At 39.1% G+C, this 27,674-nt stretch overlaps 1 protein-coding gene across 1 annotated transcript; it reads right to left on the bottom strand.

The window, feature by feature from the left end:
* Positions 1-24,232: 24,232 nt before the first annotated feature.
* LOC131639970 (uncharacterized) lies at positions 24,233-24,811 on the bottom strand. Its single transcript, XM_058910388.1, has one exon. The coding sequence runs from the start codon at positions 24,809-24,811 to the stop codon at positions 24,233-24,235; it is 579 nt and encodes a 192-aa protein (XP_058766371.1).
* Positions 24,812-27,674: the final 2,863 nt, after the last annotated feature.

The following is a 27,674-nucleotide window of genomic DNA, read 5'->3' as shown; positions in this document are numbered from 1 at the left end:
CTACTTTCTAATAGGCCAAAGTCAAGTTCAACTAAGGTTCTAAGGGCAAATTAGTGCTTAATGACACCACGGCAGCCAAGCATTTCCTCAGGTCGGATCCCAAGGAACACCAGGACAAACCAATGTGTCACACTAACGACGGCCATCAGATCAACCACATCATTATACGTTGTGCAGTCTCCTTGATCTCATGCCATTTACCTAAGGTACTCAGATCCGGGTTAGGATCTTTTACACAAGTAAATACCCAAAACAACCTTTGAAATATAAAGCAGACAAATCAAACAATTAAAGTGATCCTAAACTTTAAGGTAACCCCTCTTTTTTTATCGAAAGCATCCCCAGCAGAGTCGCCAATTGTGTAATACGGTGAACTGACTTTATTTTAAAATATGCGGTAAGCAAGAGTCGCCACCGACTTTTATTTTATCCAATAAGAAAGGCTAAAAGAACAGAAAAAGACCTTTGAAAGATTTTGAGTTCGGGGGGTAAGTTATACAAAGGGAAGGTGTAAGGCACCCTTTGCATCCATGGTTTTCCATGGGCTCTTAATTGCTTAGCTCACTTTGTTTGAATTGTTTGAAAAGGAGGTGTCAAAAGTAAAAACATTGAAGAAGAACTTTAGCTTGTAAATAAGCGTGGTCTTTTTGAATTTGATTTTGAAAAAACGTGTGAAAAGTAATTTGAACTTTAGAGCAAGCAATTAGTAGCAACTACCCTAAGTTTGAAAAATCGTTCTTTTAGCTTTTCGGGCGAAAGGATCTATCCATACCATGAGAGGGCAGGAAGTATTTCAATTGGATGTATCGGGTCATCGAGAATAATCGTTCGCCATAAGACTGTCCCTGCCATAAAGAGGGCAGGTAGTCTAAGGGAAGGATAAAATAGTCATTAATCTTTTTAGGCATCATGCGAGGATACCTTAGCAATAGGACAATCATCTTTATTTTTCCGAGGCATCATCGAGGGACTAGATGATTTTTATTCTTTAAGGCAACAGGCAACATTGCTTTAGGTATCTTCGGAATCGAGGGACTTGACTATTTAAAGGCAACAATAATTAAGGCAACAATATAAGGCAACATGCAACAAGAGGGATCACCTTAAAGGTGTGTGGGTGTACAATCATGTGGTTCAATTCAGTTATTTATCTTATAATTAGTGAGCTAATTTGTTTTAAACAAGGCTTGCACTCCCTAGGATTACTAACCACGCAGTTTAAAAAATAATAATAATAATAATAAAGGCAGAAAAACATAATGTCCTTTTACAATAAACACCTGCGGGGAAGGGGAAATAAAAGACAGAAAATAAGAGGGAACAATAATTAAGGTAAACCCTTGAATGCCTTGATCTTCCTCAAACTTTCAATCGACTCTGAAAATTAAAAGGAAAATAAACAAGGGGTGAGTGTAAGAGAAGTTCCTTAACAGATGAAGTAAACCCTAGTTGAACCTATAAGGCAAATGTAACAACTAATAAAAATTAATTTTAAGAAAAAGAATCGGAACTTAGCTTTTTGATTGGCATGACGCGTAATCGGAAGATCTTGGTTAACCCTGAAATTTGAACAAAGAAAGAAAAAGGTTAGTGCATTGACTGATCTAAACCCTAACCCTAAACCTAAAAAGGGTATTTAAGAAAACTTATTGTGACCCAAAAGGTTTATAAGGCTTAAAAAATGCGTTAGTGGATAACATCTACCAATAGCAGTGATTAGTGATCATGATAAAAGGATTTAAGGCATGAAAGAAATTTAACTAGCCTGAATTACCTAATTAATTATCCTAATTAAAATTAACCTAATTATTATAATTTTAATCTAATTATTAAAATTAACTAATTAAAATTAACTAAAAGGAATTAGCTAAAATTATTTTTTATTAAAAAAAAGGAAAACTGGGCAAAAGAAATAAACAAAAAAAAAGGATTTATATAATGATAATAATAATAAAAGAAAAAAGAAAGTTAAAGGAACTCAGCTTTGGACTAAGTGTGTTGAAGTCTTGATGGTGTACATTGAGGTTGTGCGTGCACAAGCGTTAGATCTGCATCAGGAACGATCGTACGGTGGAGTGCTGAGGGCGTATTATGGACGTACAGAGAGGTGGAGTGCTGGATCTAAAATCAATGATTCATCAAAAATAAATGTCAGCGTCTGGGCTCGAACCCAGAACCTGCACCTCACTTCCATGCGCTTTTACCAATGGTACCATGTTAATCTATTGATATTATCACCATTGATAATATATAAATAAAACAAAGAAAAAAAAGGAACAAAGTCAAGATGAGTCAGAGTGGGACCCCCCTGTGTTGTGTCTGAGCCAATCCTGGATGGAGAGAGGCGTTTGAATCTTTGACCAGCCAACGAAGGCCTTCCACGCGCGAGGAGAGAGGGTGCGCTTTTTGACCGTCGAATGGGACATCGCCACGCGTGTGGCTACAGTTCCCCTTCTTCATTGCCACCAAGCCTGATGGGGCTTGGTAAATGATGTATTCTCACTCCTTAACACTTCAGGAACAAATTAAAACGGTAGGAAGATCTTGAGAGTGGCTGAAAGGAGAATTTCGATTTTCACATATTCATGAATGTTTTTCTCTTTTAGAAACCCTAGCCTTCTCCCCTTCTTTTTCGTTCCCCTTTGCCTTGCACTTGTTAGGAATATATAAGGGAGTGAATTAGGTTTAGTCTCTTTGCCAAGAATCAAATCAAATCCAATTTTGGTTTATGAGAAAATTTGATTGGAAGTTTCAATAATTTCCTTCTTATTTTGGACAAAATCTCCCCCTAACTTGTAGCCACGAAATTGCCTTGATTAGCATCTGAATATATGCCCAAGATTGATTAAAAATATAAAACTATACATATCTTTCATATTTCTTATTATTTATTTAATTAAATTTTGAATTTAATTGAATAAATTTCAAAATAAAATAAATAAAAAATAATAGAAATAAAGAATGGCATTATGGGCCTTGGATAAGCTCATGATCATGTTTCAAAACCAAAACTTAAGCCCATTTGTCAAAAGCATCAAATTTGTTTAGATTGACTTTTATATATTTTCTTAATTTTTGTCAACTTCAACAAGTCATAACTCCCTCAATATTCATCATATGAAGATGTTCTAGGACTTTTTGGAAAGCCCAAGATGTCCTCTACAAGCCACTTTGGAACATATTTTTCATTTGGAGATTTGATCTTGAAGATATGGCTCCTGGAAGAAAACAGCTTTTTGCGAGCTTCTCGAAGGACCTGTAATGTTTTGACTTATATCTCTTATGCGGAAGCATTTCTTGACCTTGAGCCCAACATAAAAGTTGTAGAGAATGAAATTTCCTTGAGACTAGGCTTTGGTTGGGGAATGTTTGATAATGTATGAAAGAGATATGATCAGTCAAAGTTGAGTTGACTTTTAGGTTAAAACCCTAAATTAGAAACTTGGACTTTTGTGGATTTTTTATCTTTTCTTGATGAATCATGATCAACATTTGATCAAATGATGAATGAAACTTCAAAATGAGTATGTTGACCAAAAATCAGGAATTTTGACTGTACTTTGACCATAGTTGACTTTTAGGCCAAACTAGTCGCCTGTGGATCATTTGAGCAGTTGACTAAGCAATCCTATGAGTCAGAGCTTGAAACTTGGCGTGAGGACCCTTTGAAGCATATTAGAGGCCATGGGATCCATTTGAAGTCTTAGAACTTGATTTTACTTTGAGAGAATCAAAACCCTAGTTGTGGGTTGATTGTTTAGGAGATAAATAAGTGTGCCCGATTCTTGAGCAGTTGAAGATTATATGAATCAAAATATTTTGATATATGATGGGCAAATTTTGGGGTATGACAGTATACAACTGAGCTGTTTTAGTACATCCCATTAACTCCACTTCTCTTTCTGCAACAGATTCAAGTCTACCACCTTGTCTTCACCTGAAATAGTCAACTGACGACCCTTTGACACTAGATGTTTCCGTAGAAAGGTTGCCACAGTCCAACATAAAGAACTGCCACTTCTTCCACTGTTGATCATTACCCTGCCATGTTTTAATCAGATCAAGGTCTGCTAAGACAAATTAAGTTCCTCCTTGATAGAACTAGAAGAATCCTCTTTTATATTTAGCTATGTATATTATCTCACCAAACTTCTGTCTTCATAGTCATACTCACTAATGAAGTCTTCATCGTGAAAGTAAACACGTATTTCCAGAACATGTTACAATCACGAAGATCAGAATATGCCCATTCTAATCCACATTAAGTCAGAACTGTCACTTCAGACATTAATGTTGCTTCTTCATTCTTCACATATAGTGATGTTGTGACATCACACAAAACATTAGTTTATCAAACTTAGAATCTTATCCATTCCTCTGAGTGTTCCTTTACCTACACCGGTTGATGCCTTGTCTTGCTTCATTCCCCCCCTGAGAATTATAACATAAGGATGTTTTGAATGACTGTCCTTATCCTTAAAGCATTCTTCATTTGGAAATTGCCACTTTTTCCAAGTTTGGAATCTGTAATACGGTGAACTGAATTTTTATCGAAATGTCGCGGTAAGCAAGAGTCGCCACCGACTTTTATTTTATTCAATTAGAAAGGCTAAAAGAACAGAAAAAGACCTTTGAAAGATTTTGAGTTCGGGGGGTATGTTATACAAAGGGAAGGTGTAAGGCACCCTTTGCATCCATGGTTTTCCATGGGCTCTTAATTGCTTAGCTCACTTGTTTGTTTGTTTGAAAAGTTTGAAGTGTCGTGTGTGAATAGTAAAAATATTTCGTTAAAGACTTTAGCTTGTAAATAAGCGTAGCCTTGTTTGAAATTGTTTTGAAAAAAGAGGTGTGAAAAGCATTTTTGAATTTTTGAATTTGAATAGAGCAACCAATTAAAAACAATTACCCTAAGTTTAAAAAAACGTTCTTTTAGCTTTTCAGGGCGAAAGAGTCTATCCATACCATAAGAGGGCAGGAAGTCTTTCAATTGGATGTTGAAGGGTCATCGAGAATTATCGTTCGGCATAAGATTGTCCCTGCCATAAAGAGGGCAGGTAGTCTAAGGGAAGGATATACTAGTCATTATGTTTTAGGCATCGTGCGAGGATACCTTAGCAATTGGGACAATTATTTTTTATACGGCAACCTCGAGGGAGTTTCAATAACTTTGAAGGCAACAGGCAACATTGCTTTAGGTATCCTCGGAATCGATGGACTTGACTATCTTTAGGCAATAAAATTAAGGCAACAAGGCAACAATATAAGGCAACAATATAAGGCAACAGGCAACAAGAGGGATTTCCCTAAAGGTGTGTGGGTGCACAATCATGTGGTTAACTTCGATGATATTTATCCTGTAAAAATTAGTGATTTTGAAACAAAAAAAAATAGAAGAGATAAGAGATTAACGAAGATGAAAAAAAAAAAACAAAAGAGTTGAGAGATTAGAGAAGATGTGCGATAAAAACGAAAGTGAAATAGGGCTTTAATAAATAAACTAAACCATCTATATTGATCATCACTTGTTCATACATAATATATTCACAAGAAAAACATGCCAGATTATTGAAACAGGAAGAGAAAGCAATTCAGCCGCATCAGGAGGTAATCGAGATGGTAAATGTTGGTACTAAAGAGCAGGTCCGAGAAGTCAAGATAGGGGCTGCGCTTGAGGATACTGTGAAGTAGAGGCTTATTGCTATGTTGAAAGAGTATGCGGACATCTTTGCTTGGTCTTACGAGGATATGCCAGGTCTCGATACGGATAATGTGGTATACCGTCTACCTCTTAAGGAAGATAGTCCTCCTGTCAAGCAGAAGCCTCGGAGGACTCGCCCAGATATGTCTGAGAAGATTAAGAAAGAAGTCGAGAAACAGTTTGATGCTGGTTTTCTGCAAGTTGTGAATTACCCGTCGTAGGTTGCTAATATCGTTCCTGTACCTAAGAAGGACGGAAAGGTCAGGATGTGTGTGGACTACAGAGATATGAATAGGGCGAGTCTGAAAGATGATTTTCCTCTTCCTCACATTGATGTGTTGGTGGATAATACTGCTCCTTTTAAGGTGTTTTCCTTCATGGATAGCTTCTCTGGTTACAATCAGATCAAAATGGCACCCGAAGATATGGAGAAAACAACGTTTATCACACCATGGGGAACTTTCTGTTATAAAGTCATGCCTTTTGGGTTGAAAAACGCAGGGGCAACGTACCAGCGCGCCATGGTGACTTTTTTTCATGACATGATTCACAAAGAGATTGAAGTGTATGTCGATGACATGATTGCAAAGTCTCATACTGAAGAAGAGCACGTGGTTCACTTGTAGAAGTTGTTTGAAAGGCTTCGGGAATTCAGATTGAGGTTGAATCCAAACAAATGCACTTTCGGAGTGCAATCCGGAAAGTTGTTGGGTTTTGTTGTTAGCGGAAAAGGTATCGAGGTCGATCCTGCAAAAATAAAAGCTATACAAGAGATTCCTGAGCTGAGAATAGAAAAAGAGGTTCGTGGTTTCTTAGGGAGATTGAACTACATTGCTAGATTCATCTCTCATCTTACGACCACTTGTGAACCAATATTCAAATTGCTAAGAAAAGATCAGACGGCCAGTTGGAATAATGATTGTCAACAAGCATTCGAAAAAGTGAAAGAGTATCTGCAGGAACCTCCGATACTAATTCATCCGGTGCCAGGAAGGCCTTTGATTATGTATCTCACAGTTCTTGAAAATTCAATGGGATATGTGCTGGGTCAACATGACGAGTCTGGCCGAAAGAGCATGCAATATACTACCTTGGAAAAAAGTTTACCGACTGTGAATCCCGATACTCACTGCTCGAGAAAACTTGTTGTGCTTTGGTGTCGGCTGCTCGCCGGCTGAGGTAGTATATGTTGGTTCGCACCACCTTATTGATTTCCAAGATAGATCCTATCAAGTATGTCTTTGAGAAGCCCGCTCTTTCCGGAAGAGTAGCCAGGTGGCAAATGATTTTGACTGAATATGATATCCAGTATACTACCCAGAAAGCCATCAAAGGTAGTGTGTTGGCGGATTATCTTGCGCACCAGCCCGTCGATGATTATGAACCAATGAAGTTTGAATTCACCGATGAGGATGTCTTGTACATCAAAGATTACAACATTCCTGGACCAGAGGAAGGACCCGAACTAGGATCGCGATGGACGCTCGTGTTCGATGGTGCCTCTAATGCACTCGGGAATGGTGTTGGAGCTGTAATTACTTCTCCATCAGGCTTTCATATCCCATTTACAACCAGAATCTATTTTGATTGCACTAATAACATGGCTGAGTATGAAGCTTGCATCTATGGTATCGAAGTTGCGATTAATTTACGAATCAAGTACTTGAAAGTTTATGGAGATTCCAACATTGTCATTAGCCAGATCAATGGGGATTGGGAAAGTCGCCATCAAAATCTGATTCCATACAAAGAGCATGTGATGAGACTCATTCCGTACTTTAATGAGATCACATTCGAGCATATTTCTAGAGAAGAGAATAATCTTGCTGATGCTCTCGCTACTCTGGCTTCCATGTTCAAAGTGAAATGGGCCAATGAAGCGCCTAACATCACCATCAACAGGTTGGACGAGACAGCGTTCTTCTTTGAGGCTGATGTTGAACTAGACGGAAATCCATGGTATCATGGTATCAAAAGGTTCCTCGAAACTCAAGAGTATCCTCCCGAAGCGTCGGTGACTGATAAGAAGTTTCTGAGAAGGTTTGCAGCTAAGTTCTACCTCAACGGTGGAGTTTTGTACAAGAGGCATCATGACGGCGTGTTGCTCCGATGTGTCGTGAAGGAAAAAGCTTCGAAAATTATAGAGGAAATGCACGAAGGCGAGTTTGGTACCCATTCCAGTGGGCATACGATGGCTAAGAAGATCTTGAGGGCTGGTTACTATTGGTCCAATATGGAAACTGGTTGTCATAACCATGTCAGAATTTGTCACAAGTGCCAGATCTATGCTGACAAAGTGCACGTGCCGCCTGTGCCTTTGATTATCTTGACATCTTCGTGGCCTTTCGCAATGTGGGACATTGGCATGATTGGAGAGATTAAGCCTACTACTTCTAATGGACATCGCTTCATTTTGGTTGCCATCGATTACTTCACCAAGTGGGTTGAAGCTACATCCTATGCGAATGTCACCAAGCAAGTGATTATGAAACAACTGGATCGAAATCATCAAGATGAAATTAATGAAGTCGCCATCGATTGTTTATTTATCCCACAAAATGGGAAAGGAAAACATCGACTAAAAACTAAAAAGAAAACAATGGTCTTACGACCCAGAGATACAGGTAAGGGTGTCGGTTACGCAAGGAGAAGGGGTTAGCACTCCTCACGTCCGTCGTACTCGACGGGATCCACTCTTGTTAGTCTAAATCTAAGGGTGTTATCTAGAAATCTAAACCTAAAACTAAAGGGAAACACTCGAAAAAAAAAAGAAAAGAAAAGAAACACGGGGAAAAGAAAGAAAATATATACAAGATTGTGCTCGTTCAGGCCCCGCGACCTAATGCCTACGTATCCCGATTAAGGAATCAGAGCAGCCGTAGTTCAGCTCAAAATATCTTGTGTGTGTGATGTTAAACGTCGCATTCCACTGCTACTCGACCTTTGGAGACTTATACAATTGTCATGGAACGGAGTTAACATGTGCATAAAAGAAAATAAAAGAAAACCGAACAAAACATGTTGAAATGAAAAAGAAAATATAAAAGATGAATATATACAAACATAAGTAGCTAAAAAGGAAAATAAATAAGTTAAAATATTTTTGTGGTTTTTAATATGAAAATAATGTCTAAATCTAAAATAAAAGCATGTTTTTGTATTATTGTCATGAAGAAATTAAAACAAATATTTAAAATAAAACTAAAATGGACACAAATATAACAAAATAAAGTAACAAAGCAAAATAGAAATGGGGTGTAAAGTTAAAGAAGTTCGCTGGGTCACTTGGCTCAAGCCCAAAATCAACTTAAAAACATCAGCTTGGGGGTGTGTTGTATTAACGGGGTGATAGCACAATGAGGGCCGATTTGGATCCTAACACTAAGCCCAAAGAGGAAATTAAGACAAACCCTAATTGAAACTCGTGGGAGTCCGCCTCTTATATCTTGTTTCTCTCTCACGGCTCTGTTTCATGCTACAAACAACAACACTCACAATTTCCTTCATCAAAAACTCTGTTTCTTAATCGATCTCTCACCTCTCTTGCCAAAACTCTCTCGGCTAAGCTCAAACAATAACAACACACTAACAACTTATTTCAGCAACAACAATCATAATCATACTCAATGCAAATCAAAGAACAATGGTAGCACATCAACAAACAAAAACATTATAGCAACAACAACCATATCACAGATTCACAACACATAACAATTAAGCTTCATGATAAAATGCAGAAAGAGTGGTGTCGCTACCGTGAAAAATGGAATCAGAGTCGCCACTAATATATTTATCCCATCAAGGGGAAGGTACTAGCACCCCTCACGCCCATCGTACTCGATGGTATCCACCTATGTTTGTTTCTATCTAAAGGGTGTATCTATGTCTAAAACCTAAATGCGAATGCGTGCAAAAGAAATACGGGGAAAAGAAGGAATTATTTACAAGTGTGCTCGCTTAGGCCCCGCGACCCAATGCCTACGTATCCCTTACAAGGAATCAGAGCTACCGTAGTTCGGCTCAAGATTTTCTGTTTGTTTTGTGTTTTTTAGTTGAGCAGAGGTTAAGGTCGCAATCCACGATGCTCGACCTTTGGAGACTTACACGCCTACTTTGGAAAGGGCTTAACTTGTTCTTAGGTGCCTAACAAGGAAAAAGAAAACCAAGGATTTGGTTTGTGTTTTTTATGTAACTACATGATGAACAAAACCCAATACAAGGTTTCGCACCACTTCATCACTTTGTTTTAATTCGAGCCTTTATTAGGTGTTTTAAGTGTTTTTGGTTGGGTATTTTTTAAGGGAATTACTTTGCGATTTGAATCACATAAAAATGTATAATGATCGAGAAACAGATTAGGGAATGAATCCCACTCATTTTTCTCCCATTATATAGTGATCGAGAAACAGATTAGGGAATGAATCCCACTCATTTCTCCCCCACTAAGTGATTGAGAAACGGATTAGGGAATAAATCCCATTCATTTCTCTCCCACTTTTGGTAAGGTGTGATTCGCATCTTTATTTATTAGTGTTTTAATGTTGAAAAGAAAAAAGAATGAACAAGGAGAACTAACCTATTCTCTAATCTAATTTATTCTAATCTACAAGTCTAATTCCTAATTAAGGACAAACCTAACATCTAAAAGGAATTAACTAAGAAGAAAGTTGTCTAAGTTGACTAAAGTCAACTTTAACAACTAGGGGTATTTTAGACATTTCTCAAAATATGAAAATATTCACAAAAAGAAAGAATTAAAAACCAAACTAAAAATGAAAATATTCACAAGCATATTTTGTATTCTTTTATTATGTTAAAACTATTTTCAAAAATTAAGACTAAAAAAGCTTATTTAGTTCTATATGAGAACCAATCAAAATTCAAAGAAATTCAACTATTAAAATTCTAAAAAAAAAACTATGGAATCTAAAAATCTAATTGGTTAAGAAAATATTTTTTGTCATTTTTGGTTTGAGCAAAATTCAAATATCAAGCAAGAGAATAAAAAGAAAGGAACTATTTTTATTTGCTTTTTTTTTTTAGTCAGCAGGGGGGTGAAATAGTAATCAAAATATGAAATGGATTTGTGTTACATGGCGCATGGGCTCATTACTGTGGGATGTGGAACAGAAATTCGTGTGGACATGGCCCAGTTGTTGATCCACATTCAAATTTTATTCAAATAATCACAAATTTCAGTTTAGCAACTAAATTCAACTATTTTCACATTAATAAACAAATTAAATGCTAATTACCCCAATTAAAATCAACATTAATGCAGATTGGAATAAAAGAGGAAATAGGTCAAGAAATTGTGACCTTTCGAGTTTCACGTTCTTCTTCTCGCGGGCGATGACGGAACGGCGGTGAATCCATCTTCTCCGATTCAACTTTCATGTGGCCACCACCGTGAATCCAATCGGAGCACCACATATAGTCCTCCTTCTTTCATGACGACGAATCTCCGGCCTCCATCGTGACCAAGCATCAGCACGTATCAACATCCTCCTCTCGCATCGTCTCTCTCGTCAACTCCCTCATCAATTTCTCTGTTCGCTCTACCGATAGAGTTCGATATTTCTTTGAATGCGAGGAAGATGAAAGTCGAAAGCCTTCAAGAAATCTGTAAGTTTCGACCGATTCTCCCTCTTCTTTTTGTTTTCTGATTTCATCCTCTTCTTCTTCTCGGGGATGCGTAACCGTTGCTGCGGTTGTTTCTGTGTTATTTTCTTGGGATTTGCGGCAAGAGTGAGATGAACATATGAGTTTGAGAGAGCGTGAATTGATGGCGATTATTTGATGATCTACAGAGGAAGATGAATATTGAACGGATCAAGATTTTGTGGAAATTGATTGAAGGATGGTGATGAAGTGGATTATCGAACGTGGATGTGAATTTTCTGGTAGTGTCGATCGGTGAGTTGAAGAATCGATGATAGAAAGAAAGATTGAAGATTTTTTGTGTAGATTTTTCTGGAGAATTTAGATGAAGATTTCAGAGGTGGTGAACTCTGTTACGTGTGGATGAGAAGATTGAAGCGATTTTTATTCTGAGAATTGAAGAAGATGGAGAAGATTGAATGAAGATGGAGAGGATGAAGATCTCTTGTTTTTTTTTCTGAATTGTGATTGAAGGTTGGTTATTGCAGAGGTGATGAAGATGTTGAATCCAGAAGATTGGAGGAGATGAAGTTTGTGAAGAGTGGAAGAAGATGGATGAAGTTGCAGAGAGTAATGGTTCTGTTGAGGAATGGAGATTCTGAAGAAAATGGTGAAGATTGAAGCATCAGGTCCTCTTGAAGATTGATGAAGGGATGATTATATAGAGGTTGAGGGAAGAGGTTTTGTGAAGGTTAGTTTCTACTTTGTTTCTGTTATATTCAGTTAGGTTAGTTATGTAATCTAGAAGGTAGTTATGAGATGGTTGGGTTAGTTATGAATTGGTCCCAATTCTGTTTTGGTGGTTGGAAGTTGGTTAGAGGCAGTTAGTTGATTCTGTTAGTTAAAGGTTTGTTATTGGGTTTTGGATTGTTTATGCCAGGCTGATGGATTTGTGAGGTTATTTACTTACTGATGCAGGTTCTGTAACCGTTTTTTGGGCTGCTACTGATTTTTTTTACAGGTGGGATGTGTTTGGTATTGAGTATGTGGATGATTGAACTGAATGCAGTAGGCTAATTGAATGTTAGGTTGTAAAGAATTGTTAATAATGTTAAGTAGGTGGCTGTTGGTGTTGAGTGGTGAATGAACTGAGTGTTGCGTACATACTGATGTGAATGTGTGTGGTTTTGTTTGGATGGAACCGACTGCAATTAGACTGCTGAATCTTTCATGTTTTGTCTCTGTTCAGATGAATTTTTTTTATGGAGACATGATGGGCTGTACGTGGTTTTTCTAGTAACGCTTTTCCTTTTTTTCATTGAGTTTTCTGCACAGTTAGATTGATGAACGGTCAGACCTGAGATTCTTTTGAGAACTGGACTTGTGAATGCAAGTTATGTGAAGTAGCTTGACAGGTTGCTTGTGTTTGCAGGTTTGCTGGTGGCTTGAGATGCACTGGTATGTCACAAAAGCTTGTCGAAGAACACTTAAACAATGGAGTCGCAACATGGAAGACGAAGTCATGGCGAAGTCAAATAAAGGCATGGCTTAGAATAAGATCCAAACATTATGTTTTAAGCTTCAAATTTTGTGTCTCTGTTTTGTATATGATATAAATGGTCCTGGTACTTGTAATGACTTTGAACCAACTTAGAAATTGTAGTCCAAACAATGTAATCTTTCTTGACTTGCAAATGATATATTCATGTAATTCCCTAGTATTGAATTTAAAAAGAAATCCTTCCATCCAAGTGCTTCAATTCTAAATATTCTCCAATTTGCAACTCGACCAAACATCATAATACAAAAACCCAAGATAACCCATTATGGATTTTGGTCACAAAGTCAACTGTCCATGGTTGACTTTGACCAAAAGTCAAAATTTTGCCAAATGTCTTTAAAAATTGAAAGTGGCCCAATACCTTCTTCAAACGAATGAATACACACTCTTTTGGCGAAGCTTCAAACGGATAGCTTGTATTCCAAGTAATCAAATGAACCAAACTTTTCCTAACAATAAGATGATCATAGGAACAACCCTAAAAACCCACCAATTGACACAATCACAGCGAAACGAACCTTAATCCACGATTAGTTGAAAATCTCAATAAAAACAAGCCTGCACAAAGTATGAACTTCAAGCCATGTGAAACCTTAGCTCTATCTACAACCTCAATCCCTTGCCAAGCTTATTGATTAATGATGTATGTTATGTCAATGACCTAATGAAGTATGTACATGGATGCGGAGTAACAACCAGTTAGGAATAAATATGTGGGCAAATTTTGGGGTGCAACAAGTGGAACCTGGATTTAGCTTAAGGAGAACAGCGTCTAGAAAGCCAGAGGTGAGATGACAATGTTGCTCTGCTCCGTGAAGATGCGATTTGGATTCCATTGCCTTCTACTATTGTGGTATCAAATCGATGACAATCAGAATGCTGAGAACGTCGCTATACGGTGATGATGAACGGAAATCGTTGTGAATTCAATCTGTGGAGCTTCGATGAATTCTTCGCGTCGGTGTTGACATTGTTGGATCGTTGAAGAAGTCAATTCTGAATTGTTATTCCGATGCGGTTTCTTGAAGATCTTGAAGTTGAATTCGTGTTGTGGTGGCTGATGCTGAGGAAACAATGATGAAGATGTGTTGAGGTTATTGATCGTGGATAGTGTGAGTTCGTTGCTGAAGCCTGTCAATTGAAGCGTTGAGGATTTGATGGATTCGGATTGATTGAACGAAGGAAACAGAGGGAGTGAATCAATGAAGGTTTTCTCTGGATTTGAAGTAATTGATGAAGGTTCGATGGAAGCTTGGAGGAGATTTTTGGTTTCATTTTGGCAGCATAACTTTACTAATTTTCTCCTCCCTTTTCTGTGATCTAAGATGCTTTATTTATAGGCAGAGATAGGTGAGGATTGTGTGAAGAAAATGAGAGGGAAAGTCTGAGAAATTGGTTAGAATTGAGAGGGAATTGGATGTCACGATTTCTGAGTTTTGGATGAAAATTGAAGGAAAACCGTGTGATTTGCTCTGGTGCATTGTGGGCCCTTTATTAATTTGAATTAATTTGAATGGATGGTGGAGATTGCAAGTTGTGTTTGTTTGAAATGCACATGAAGAAAACTTGGAGTGAATTGGCAGAAAACGTGACTTTCCTCTTGCTGAGTGGAATTGCCATGCTCGAATATCACTACTAGAGCAAAACGTGACTTGAAGCTTGTGGACCCACTTTCACTCTTCTTCCGCTTATTTTAGTTAACATAAAAAAAAACAAAAAGGATAATACTAATAGAAAAATAAATAGTTAATAATAACTAACATAAAAGTAAAATGAGAAATGATTAAAGAAAGACATGATTTTATATTGAAAATTAATTTTAATTCTAATGATAATTCAAATTAAAATTATATCTTAAATTTGAATTAAAATTAAAATTAAGATTAAAATTAATATAAAATCATAAAATGACCATAAACTTGAACTAAAAAGAAAAGAGAATGGAATCTTAAACCTCGACTTGAAATAGACTCGAAATATCGACCTTTACGTCGACTGCTTCGTATTGTCTTGCAAATCTCGCTCTTCGATTCAGTCCCTGTCTTACCGAATAAAAGAGAAACAAGACATTTTTTTGTAATTTTAATTAAGGTTAGTAAACATAAAGAAATAATCGAATAAAATGCAATGATGCGAATAAACTGGAATCGTAGGGTAAAAATCAAGGTGCAACAACTCGTTTCATCAAGCACAACATAATTTGTCGTTATGGGATTCCCGAGAAGATCATTACGGATAATGGATCGAATCTCAGTAACAAGACGATGAAGGAGCTTTGTGAGTCCTTCAAGATCAAGCATCACAACTCTTCTCCGTATCGTCCAAAGATGAATGGCGCTGTTGAAGCGGTTAATAAGAACATTAAAAAGATTGTGCAAAAGATGGTAGTGACCTATCGAGATTGGCACGAGATGCTGCCTTTTGCCTTGCATGGTTATCGCACCTCTGTGCGTACATCGACTGGGGCAACTCCTTTCTCACTTGTTTACAGCATGGAAGCAGTATTTCCAGTTGAAGTCGAGATTCCTTCCCTGAGGATTATGAAAGACGTCGAGCTTGACGAGTCAGAATGGGTACAAAATCGGATGGATCAGTTGAACCTCATTGATGAGAAGCGCTTAGAGGCTATTGGACATGGTCAGGTGTACCAAAATAAGATGAGACAAGCTTTTGACAAGCGGGTGCATCCCTAAAGCTACAAACCAGGCGACCTGGTACTCAAAAGAATCATTCTTCCTCAAGGTGATCCTCGAGGCAAGTGGGCTCCAACGTTTGAAGGCCCCTTTGTTGTGCAGAAAGTATTCTCTGGCGGTGCCATGATGCTTGTAATGATGGATGGTGAGAACTTTCCGGACCCTGTGAACGCAGATGTAGTCAAAAAATCCTTCGCATAGACCTGAAAAAAATGAAATAAAAAAGAAAAAAGAAGAAGAAAAAAAAGAATAAAAAAGAAAAGAAAAAAAGGAAAATAAATCAGGCAAAAGAATGAAAAAGAAACAAATATACCCGCTAAGTTGAAAACCCGAAAGGGCGGCTTAGGCAAAAAAGGGACAAAAGCGAACGACTACATCTCGCATGCCACGTTGGCAATCACTCTCCATACATGCTTAGGGATCCCGACTAAGGGATAAGAAAGACTCCGTGTTCTTGAGTTCACGCCTGGCAGCTCAAATCCCTAAAAGCGTTCTCTACTTCCAGTCGTCGTGTTTAGGGCTCCCGACTGAGGGATAAGCAAGACTCCGTGTTCTTGAGTTTGCGCCTGGCGGCTCAAATCCCTAAAGCACTCACAAATCCCAGTCGGGTCCACAAGTTCCAGAATGTTACATCCTCCAGTTGTTAAATCGGGCGGTGATCAATCCTAATGAGTACGATCTTCCAAAGCAAGGAGATGAGAACGTCAAGGTTATAAAAGTGATAGCGGGATCGAAATCAATTGATATCTGTTTCATATTGCCATTTCTCTTGCGTTCAAAAATGTGTGGTTACCTCTTACTAGGAACTACTTCTGAAATGTGCTCACCTCTTTTACGAGCATTTTGTTTGCAATTAATAAAGATCTTTTTATCTTAAACAGTTGTTTTCTTTTACTGTTTTGTTTGCATAAAACGTCCTGAGTTTGTGTTAAACTTTGCACATGAAAACTGCATTGCTTTTACAATACATGATTAGAAATGATAAAACCTTTGAATGTACTCCAAAATTTTGTGTAACTAGGATGGCAGGCCAAGATACCAGGCTATATCCTGGGGAATTTTCATTTGTTTATCTCGCAGGTATGTCCTTGCAAGCGCTTCGTATCAACATATTGGCGGATCTAGCCAAGTGAGAGATTCTCATTCCCCAGCCGAGTGCATTTCAAATGAGAGATTCTCATCCCCCAGCTGAGTGCATCCTAATGAGATTTTCTTCGTTCCAAGATTCTCATCTCCTCAACAAAGCATATCTCCATGCAATCTCCGTGCTTCAGAACCCTTTTCCCCATCAGAATATCTTCTCCACAGTTGAATTAGGATTGAATGGTATCTGATTCCCTAACAAGTTCTTAATGAGTTTCCTTGCCTGAATGCCTCATTTACCCCAGTAGAGCGTTTCTCTCCCCAACAGATTGACCTGATTTCCCCAAGAGAGTCATCTTATTCCCCAGTGGAATGGTCTTAACAAGAGGTTCTTATGCTAGGTTTCTTATTCCCCAGCGGATCTTTCATCTCCCCAGCGGATCGCTATGCAGAAGTATTCATATTCCCCACTGAGTCTCTCCTCAACAGAGTTTCACTTGCATCCTCAGAAGAATTTGTTTCCTTCAAGGATTTCCCCGGCGGAATGTGTTCTACACAAGCAAGTTGGTCACTCCCCATCAGAGTTATCTCCATGATTTGTTCTTATCTCCTCGTCCCCAGTGTGTCGAGAATTTTCTTCTCTAGTGATGTTGTCAGGTTATTCCCCAAGAAGTCAATTGGGATGTTCATATCCCCCATGCAGGATTTATTCCCCAAATAGAGCTCGCAACCAGATTTGATCGTCTCCAGCAGATTTCTGATCCATCTTTGCCAACTCGCAGTTTGTGACTTTTGGTCACTCATCTTGTCCTCCCCACAGAGTTCTATACTCTCTCCAGGAATGCTTCAGCAATTCAGTGCTCCTCCGTTGTCTCCCTAAGCAACTTCCGAATCATGCATCATTTGCATATCATTCTTAAAAGCGTGTCGCGTCTTTCTTCTTGGGAACGTTATTCCATAAACATTTATACATGCATCATGCATAGATCATATCATATTTGTTTCTTTCTGCAGGAAAGTTATCAAGATACAAATGCCTCCTAGAGAGCAACTCGCCTAATCACTACAGGCGCTTATCTTGATGTCTAAATCAGAAGAAGAACTCGTCTTCCCAGTCCTGATGCTTACTATCAGTTGAAGATGTTTTCTTTTCCCGGCGTACACGGTTCGGAAGAGATATCTGTTCCTATTCCTGATGAATCAGACTTTTAGTTGAGGGAACCGCCTCCGGATCTCGTCGATCTTACAAAGGAGCAAGCCACTGATGCCCAGATCAGATAGAGATATCTGCCAGATTTACTTTGTCATTCAGAAGAGGATTGTTCTACTTATTTTCTGGCATCATGTCCAGATCAGTTTAAAGACTTCCTTTCCCAGCGCACACAGTTCGGAAGAGATATCCGTTCCTATTCCTGATAAATCATACTTTCAGTTGAGGGAACCGCCTCCGGATCTCGTAGATCTTGCGAAGGAGCAAGCCACTGATACCCATATCAGATGGAGATATCTTCCTGATTGACTTTGTCATTCAAAAGAGGATTGTTCTACTTATTTTCTAGCATCGAGCCTAAATCAGTTTAAAGACTTCCTTTCCCGACGTACACAGTTCGGAAGAGATATTGTTCCTGTCTTGATGAACCAGACTTTCAATTGAGGGAACCGCCTCTGAATCTCGTTAATATTACGAAGGAGCAAGCCGCTGATTCCTAGATCAGTTGGAATATCTGCCTGATGATTTAATTGCATCAGATGGAGATGTCGCCTTGGTGCCCAGACCAGAGATATTTACTACTCGTTGATGCCCAGATCAGCCGAAATATCTCTTTTCGATTCCCAGATCGACTTAGACATCTATCCTCGATTCCTGTTCGGAAGACATCTGCTACGTCTGATACCCTGATCATTCGAAGATATACCTTCTTTTAATGCCCAGATCAATTGAAGTCTTTTCCCCTGCCTGTGGGGTTATCTGTTCCTTCTCATAGCAAGTTGGAGCTGTTTAATTAACCAGGTCAACTGAAGTTTTTCTCCCTGCTTGCGGGGTGGTACATTCCTTCTTTTTACAAGATGGGGTCTTCTGTTGATCAAGAGCGCAAATTTTTGAGTTCATTTTGGTATTCAATTTCCTTCCACCTCAACAGTTCGAAACTTTTGTTTCTCACTCGTCAGGTTCAAGAAGTTTGAATAGGGGCAGCTGTTGCACCCCAAAATTTGCCCTCTTTATTTTGAGCTATAAGTTATTAATGACGTTTATTTCGTTGTTCAAAAATTGAAGAAAAATAATAAGGAGTTCTTGTGGTTTCAAGGAAGTGCGCCGGGAAAAATGGTTTAAAACAATGGAAATACGAGAAAATTCACAAATCTTATTCTGAAGGTGATGTGAGCTGAGTTCCCACATGTTCCCGACTGTTTCGGCGATATCTACGACTTCCGTGTTCGGCTCAGAAGCTAGTTCTTTGAGGAAGGTAGTCGAAATTGGAAAATTACTTGGATCTTTATAAAGGAAAGAATGCTGAATGTAGGGTTTCGAATCTCAGAAAATTCATATCTCCTAATCCGCCAGTCAGATTTGCTTGAAACTTTAACTGGAACTCCGTGCCATCATTACCAAAATTTCTATGTTCGGACCGTCGGCTGATTGTGCACCGAAAATGCCCAGCACTTTAAGGATCATCGTGTTTTTCGGGAAAAAATGTGTTTTCGAGTATGTCGCACCGAGTTCGAAAATTCATAACTTCTTCGATTTTTATCGTATGAAGTCTATTCCGGTGGCATTTTCTCGGAAATTTCGTTATCTTCGATTCTTCGTCACATGTGCATGTTTGGATTTTTTGCCGAGGATAGAGTTTTATCGAGTTCTTTGAGCGGTACGCACAAAGATCTACACAGTCGCGCCAGGTAAACCGACATTTCTCGTCATTCAAACGTGCGTAATTTCTTCGTCGCTTGTCGGATTGAGATGATTCTCGCGGCTACGATCCACAAATTCAGTCATCTTCGAGTTGACGTTGGTCTCGCTCTAAGACTTCGCACCGATTCACGTTTCCTTGAAAACGAGCAAAAAAGAGATAATTAAGGGCGTTTTGGACATTTTGCTACCTCCACTATATAAGTCATTTTTCTTCGCAAACTCTCATAATTTCACTTCACCCAAAAATTTCATAAACACTTTCTCTCAATTCTCTCTCAATTCTCTTGAATCAAAACCACAAATTACATAAAACTTTCGTCAAAATTCATCAATCTTCATCAAGATCAAGAACATGGATTGAAGAATCAAGATTCGAAGTTTGAATTTCTTTTCCACTCCTCCTTGCATCTCGCGCGCCTCCCCTCTCTCCCCTTGGATTTTGCTTTCGCGTTCGTGTCGCGTTCGTGTCGTGTTCGTGTTCGCACTTCGGTTTAGATCTTCATCCGGTAAGCTTTCAGATCTTGAATTAAGTGCTTAATTGTTGATCATTACGTGAATTCAAATCTAGATCTACTTCTTGTTCTTGATTAATGGATGATTGATGATGATTGATCGGTGAATTTGTTTATTTTTGCTCGAATTGATAGTGTTCATGTGAATTGTAGTTAGATTTAATGTTTTGTTGCATATAATTGGTGTTCGTTGATGATGAATTGTGATATTCATGTTTGGATCCATGATTCGTTGAAAATTTTGTATGCATAATTGTTGATGTTCATGTATGTGGCTTGCGACGCACTCAAAGTGTTTGTATAAATGCATGCAGTGAATTTTTGCTTGATAATTTGCCTCGCTTGATGCTTAAATCATGATTTGAATATGTTGCGTAGCTTGATCATTTTCACATGTGCTAATTCTTGTTGCCGTGCTTGCATTGATATAATCATTTGTGATGATATTTGAATGTGGAATTGGTTGATGCGTCGCATTCGCGCATTGCTTATAACATGTTTCGCATTGATGTGCGGTTGTGTTTGTGCCTTGATTTTGTGTCTTGTTTCCATGAGCATTTCCATGTACATAGCATGTAATTTGATATTCGTTTATGTTGATTTCAAGTTGGCATGGTTTTGGATTGAGTGTGAATGGCTCCAAGCTTTGAAAATACACAAAAATATGTTTTTCTACAGCAGGAACCGGTTCGTCCCATGCAGGAACCGGTTCCCACTCAATCCAAAATGTTTGCCCTCTGTTTTTTTGTACCAGGAACCGGTTCGTCCCATGCAGGAACCGGTTCCCACGTTGTTTTTCCCCCCTGGTTTTTGTACCAGGAACCGGTTCGTCCCAGGCAGGAACCGGTTCCCAGCTATTTTACAGATATGCATGCCTCTCTGGTTTAGCACTAGGAACCGGGTTGTCCCTAGGCGGGAACCGGTTCCCAAATGCTTCGCTGGTTTAGTCTCTGGTTTTTTGTACCAGGAACCGGGTTGTCCATCCCGGGAACCGGTTCCTGTGTGTTTCTTTTGTGTTTTCTTTTCTAGCTTCAATCTTTCGTATCTTTTTGCTCGTAACTCCGATTTTGCACGTTCTTTATATCGTTGGAAAGCTTATGAAATGTGCTATCTCATGAGATGATTGATATTGATTGATTGCTAGTTTATTCATGCTTGTTTTCCCTTTGATGTTTGTTATTCGTTCTATGTTTACATTACTCGTTTATTTCCTTTCGCTTTGTACTAAAAATGCAATTCCGATTACGATGTTTGTTATCTCTAACTTGTGTGATAGTGTGCAAGGCATTTGGATAGTCACCGATCGACGCTTATTATTTGAGTGTTCCGCTTTACATGCGGGACACAATCTCATTCGCTCATCTCGTGTTCTCATCCTAGAGACACGTTCCTATTACTTTATATCTTCTTGTTTGGTTTGCTTGTTCCTCGTGCAGGTGTATTGTGATTATGCTCGACGCGCATGTCGACCTTTATATGCTTTAGTGGCTAATCGGTATGCTGACTATTTGCTTTTGCTTTGCTAGCTCGCTCGCGGGATCCTTAGTTTCCTTGCTTTCTCGTCGCTATAGTTTACGGATCATCATCAGTTTGGTATTGATCCTGTTTCATTTTATTTTTCTCACACTTTATCGCTTTCTCACATCATCCTTTAACATGGGAAGTAGGACTTAGACATGCATCTGGTCAAGCCCTCGAAAGAGGCTCTGTTTTTGTTGGTGTGTTTACATTTGTGCTTTGCGGTAGGGAGTCACGGTGTAATAAGACCTATATGGCACTCCGTTAAGTCCTCATGGAAGGCATGCGGAAAGGGTTAGTAATCAACCACCGCCTAGTCTCATCGAGTCCGTTTGGTATGCGCACGCTACGTGTTGCTCGCTTCCGAACATGCACAAGATCTTGTTATCGAGTATGTCAGGAAAATGGTTCATGCAACCGGACCCCCGCACTTCCCATAGCTCGCGTCGCTCGATGTTGATGTTCTGTGTAAGCACGCACCGTTTTCCTTTACAATCCGTGACGGCTTGGTTATTAAGAGGGACTCGCTCCTCTTGTCTATGGCCCGATCATTTTTGTGAGGTATAATGCTTGGTTGACTCGGGTGATTCACTCCCCTTGGCTATGGCGGGACCGCTTTTCTACCACTCGGCCAGTGCCGGTGGTCTTGTTTGCTTTACGAGCGGAGCTCGTTTGTGTGATATACTTGTTTGCATCCGCTTTTCCCCGTAGGTTGATAGGCTAGTTTAGAGTTATACCCTTTGTATGATAACATAAGGTAGCAAGCTTTCCCCCTTAGCTTAGGTTTTCCTCATGCATTATTTAAAACACAAACCACACTCTTTGATTTTCTTTTCTTAAGAACTTGTTATTTCCGCTCCATTCCCAAGCCTAAGTCTCCAAAGGTCGAGCAGCGGAGTGTGAATGTAACTTGTTCACCTAAAAAACACAAAACAAACAAAAATTAGTTAGCCGAGTGTGAATGTAACTCGTTCAGCTCTGATTCCTCAAAAAGGATACGTAGGCAGCAGGGTAGGGCCTGTGCGAGTATAACTCTTTTTTCCCCCTACATTTTGCATGCATTTTTAGTCCAGATTAGCGCAGTTTGCTTACACACCCATAGTTTTAGATGCAGGCGTGGATACCATCGAGTACGATGGGCGTGAGGGGTGCTAATACCTTCCCCTCGCGTAACCAACTCCGTTACCCTTCTTCTCTGGTCGTGAGACCGTTGTTTTGTTTTGTGGTTTGCTGGCATTCCCTTCCTTTTCAGGATAAATATGTTAGTGGCGACTCTGTTAATTTTCGCGGTAGCGACAGCAGCGAAAAAGAAAACCTAATAGGCTTTCTCCAGGCTTGGGATAGACTCCCAAAAATTCACATTCTTTCCTCCAGTTCCTATGTGTTTTAGCACGTTGCCACCTTTCATAATTTTCTGCTACCCTCGGATTTACTTGTATATTGCACCTTGGGCATAACAGCATCTCATAACTTTGTTTGTGACACCTCCAGAGGTATTCCTTCAATGTATCGTCAGGTTTGGAATGGTGAGAATGTACTCCTTCTTTCTTCAGACAGCTTTCAACCTCTTCCATTTCTGGGGTTGAATGATCCAGATTGACCATGTAGACATCTAAATAAGCGCTCTGGGTAATTGACATTTCTTCAAATTTCTTCCGAAGACCTTCAGTAGCCATAGTTATTTCTCCCGCAAGACCTTCAGTAGTCCTTGGTTCGACTGACAATTCAGAAGTAACATCCTTCTTCAGGCCATCAGTAACCTGTTCTCCAACTTGGACATCTCCTCCTTCTCCTATGATCCCTCTTGCTTCGATTTCAAACATGTCCACCATATTGATTCCGACAGGCTCAGAGTAATTTATATCAGCAATGTTGAGGGGGTTAGCGTGTATCTTCATCTGGATTTTCCTTTGTCTGCAAACTTTAGACGCCCTTCCTTGATCGCATTCTGGATAAGATCCCTGAAAAGGAAACATTGTGAGGTTTTATGACCCAAAAAATTATGGTATTTACAGTAGCCTTTCTTCTTCCGTTGCTCTAACGGAGGAATCTTAATATTAGGAGGCAAAACCATTTGGCCATCTTTCACAAGCAAATTAAATATTTCATCACATTTAGTTACATCGAATGTGTATATTTTCTTAGGAAATTTATCATTCTTTTCAACTTCGACAAGATTTTTTCCGTTCGATGGTGTGATCATCTTGCAGGTATATGGGCCTACTTCTTTTAATTCGCCTAGATCTACTTCGCAGTCTTCGAAACCATACTGGTCCTCGAAGGTTTCTGGTTCTCCTTCGTCTACTTCAACGTAGGTGACCCTTTCCTTCTTGTAACTTTTATTTTCTCTAGCCTTTTCAGCTTTTATTCTTTCCACTTGGCGAACTCTATCAGCCAATTGGGCCATATCTCGCAGATATTGAATGTCTAATTTCTTCCTGATGGAATAATCTAGACCTCCAGCGGTCATTTCGACTAATTCGTGTTCAGGCACCACTGTAAAACATCTAGCTTTTAACAAACGGAACTTGTTTAGATAATCGTCTATAGGTTCAGTAAACTTCCTCTTAATACTAGCCAATTCCTTGAGACTTATCTTTGTTTGACCCATATAGAACTGTTCATGGAACAATCTTTCTAACTGAGACCAAGTGTCTATGGAGTTTGGTGGTAGTGCTGCGAACCATGTGAAAGCGTTTTGGTCAAAGAACTGGGAAAATATTTCATCCTCAGATCTTCATTGTTCTCCAAATCTCCAGCCTCAGTCATATATCTGGCTATATGTTCTGTGGTAGATTCAGTAGTATCTCCTGAAAATTTAGTAAACTTAGGGACCTTGCGCCCCCTAGGCAATTCAGTTTGCAAAACATAATCTGATAGAGGAGGAGTATAATTTGGCCCTCGTAATCCTGTGTTCAGACCATTTTGTGTCATAATCCTCTCTATCATAGCAGTTAGATTTGTTTCCATCTGATTATTTTGCCTAACCCTGTGAATCACTTTGTCAGCATTTTGGTTTCTGTTAACCACCATTACCCTTTCTGGCTGTTCCTCAGTTATATCTTGTTGAACTACCCGTTGATCTAAACCTACCCTCAAGGGTTTTGTCTCAGGGGGTGGTCTTGATGGTCGAACTTGGTTTATAGTGGGTTCATCATCCTGAATGACTATTTGGTTTGTCCTTCGACGCGTCGAGGTTTCAAGAGCGCCTAAAAAGTTTACCATTCGACCCATCTACGCTGACAATTGTCGACATGTCTCAGAGTTGTCTTGGTTGGTTTTATCAATGTTCTGTATTAAAGGAGAAAAGATAGCCCTCATTTCTCTGGCCAATAAACCTACCATATCTTGTTTACTAGCGTACATTTGTTGTCGGAACGCTGCTTGATTATTCGTTGTTAATGGGTGTATGACATTTTGGCCTTGAACATCTTTTCCCACATTATTCATGCCAGAACTAGAGTTTTGGAATGGGGAAAAAGTTGACATGTTGGGTGCTGGATAAACAGGTATACTACTACTTAATCCTGTCATGTAAGAATCTGGCATTCCGTAAGGTGGATCTCTCCATTGTCTCGGGTCTCTGAACCCTTGGTTCGGAGGGGGTGTCCCTTGAGTATCAAATTGTGGTATCTGATTCACTTACGCATTCGACGGGGGATTTGTAGCAGCAACAAATGTCAAATTATTTGCTTGGATCGTTCCTGTAGACCCAGGTATGGAACCTGTTACGGCCAGTGAATGCGTTGGCGCAGACATGGCCTGTGATTGGGCATTGGGATCTGTAGTGTTTGTTGTACTATCATTGTTATTTCCCGATCCCTGTGGAGGATCTTGTTGTTCCCCTCTGTTAGTGTTGTTAACCATTCTCTTGGTGTATTTTCTCTAAGGTATTGGTTGGTTATTATCGAAAGTTTTACAACTCCTAAGGTTCATACAACGCAGAAGACAACGAAAACACTAAATTTACAAACTAATTAAAATGAGAACAATTGAAAATAACACTATGACACAGTCCCACTAGACGTGCCAATTTGTTTACCAGTGATTTCTGAGAAACAACCGCTAGTCCTCTAAAGTGTTTAAACAATCTGGTTATTCGCAGGATGGACTAGATTGATCCTAGGACATTGTCGAATAGTGTTTTAGTGATTTGATTCATATTCAATAATCTCTACAGTTTGCAAAAATATACAACTTGCTAATGTAAATTGCAATGAGTAAATAACTTTAAAGCGAAATAAAGTAAATGTATAAACAAAGAACTTTTAAGTATAACTTTGCATTGCACAAATAACCTAAAGTATGAAAATATGATGTTCTTCACACATACATTGTTTCAGCAAAGACGATTTTCTCTCGCGCCGGTAGTTCGAGTGTATTTTGTGAATTTTTGTATATTGATTTGAACACGCCAAACTAAACAATAGTACTCCTATTTATACTACTTCGACCCTAACGGTCATTACATAGATGTCTGCCACGTTCGACGTTTCGAACGCTTTACTATCCTTCGGATGTCTCCACGCATCTGCTAGACGAAACCGCTTCAGTTTAAATTTCAAATCTTCGCGCTCTGCCGTTTCGACTATACTAGCGTCTACGTCGAAGGATACTTGTCATATTGCTAACAATACTCTTGGTCAAATAACATCTCCTCTAAAGAGAAAATCCTCAAATAGCTCCATGAGAACTATTTCTTCATCATCATCCAACAATCTAAGATATCACAATCCTTTAATCGAAATCTTCAGCTAACAGTCGCCTGTCGAAGCGTTGTTAGCGTTCATATTTGCAAAGCATGAGTTTTTTTTGATTAGATGTTTAAATGGTGCACTCATGGATGCTTGAAATCATGGTTAATCGTTGATGCTTGATCTTGCTTTCGATGCTCATAATTGCTAATGCATGCTCATGTTACGACACTTACGTGTTGATTGTTGTCATAGCGTTTGGTGTTAATTTTCAAGCTTGAATTGAATCTTACATGTTGACCAATGTGAATGATCTTGGATTTTAAAATGGCATGTTTTATCTTTGTTCATATGCTAAGTGTTTGTGGTGAATTGCGCTTTGTTTGCTTTCGTGAGAAACTGGTTTTCGGGCTGTTTGTGCTGAGTGGGTATGCTCAGGTCGACCCCGTAGGTCGATGCGTAGCATCGTGCTGAGCTTGGGTTTGCTCAGGTCGACCCTTCAGGTCGACGCATGCCCTGTTCAGGTCAACGCATGATTCCTTCAGGTCGACGCATAGCTTTTCCTGTTTGTCTCGGGTTTTCTTAGGTCGACGCATAGTTGTTCCCTTGCTTAGGTCGACGCATGATTTTTTTCAGGTCGACGCATAGACTTTCTTTCTGATCTCGGGTTTGCTCAGGTCGACCCTTCAAGTCGACACACAGATGGTTCAGTTCGACGCAAAGCTATATTTTTTTGCTTGTTTCACTTCCCAACTTCAATCTTTCATATCTTTTTACTCGTAACTCCTATTTGCATGTTCTTTATATCGTTGGAAAGCTTGTGAAACGTGCTATCTCACGAGATGATTGATATTTATTGATTGTAGGTTATTCATGTTTGTTTTCCCCTTGACATTTTTGTCTATTTCATGTTTGCGTTAGTTGTTCATTTCTTCTTAGCTTATAATGCAATAACGCAATTCCGATTGCGATGTTTTGTTATCTCTAACCTGTGTGCTAGTATGCGGGGCATTTGGAAGGCACTTACCGATGATGCTTATTTCATTTGTTTTTCGCTTTATTTGCGGGACACAACTCGACTTCCTTGTGTCGTGTTCTCATCTTGGAGACACGCCTTTCACTTTATACTTGTTTGTCTGGATTGCTTGTTTCCTCTTGCATGTGTATTGTGATTATACTCGACGCATACATTGACGCGTGATTTATTTTCACGATGTCAATCCTTGTTTACTTATATGGCTAATTGGTGTGCTGAATATTTGTTGGTGCCTTTGCTAGCTCGCTTGCGGGATCTCTGGTTTTCTTTCTTACTTTGCTGCAGTTTACGGATCATAATCCGTTTGGTATTGATCTCGTTTCATTTTATCTTCTTCCCGCATTTTACCGGTTTCTTTCATTCTTAA

Source organism: Vicia villosa, unplaced genomic scaffold, assembly GCF_029867415.1.
Source record: "Vicia villosa cultivar HV-30 ecotype Madison, WI unplaced genomic scaffold, Vvil1.0 ctg.002874F_1_1, whole genome shotgun sequence".
NCBI lineage: Eukaryota > Viridiplantae > Streptophyta > Magnoliopsida > Fabales > Fabaceae > Vicia > Vicia villosa.
Note: the sequence above shows the minus strand (reverse complement) of the source record. Positions and strands in the feature narration are given on the sequence as shown.

Coding starts and splice junctions, on each gene's coding strand:
- LOC131639970 (XM_058910388.1), bottom strand. CDS start 24,811: ATGGGTCGAATGGTAAACTTTTTAGGCGCTCTTGAAACCTCGACGCGT.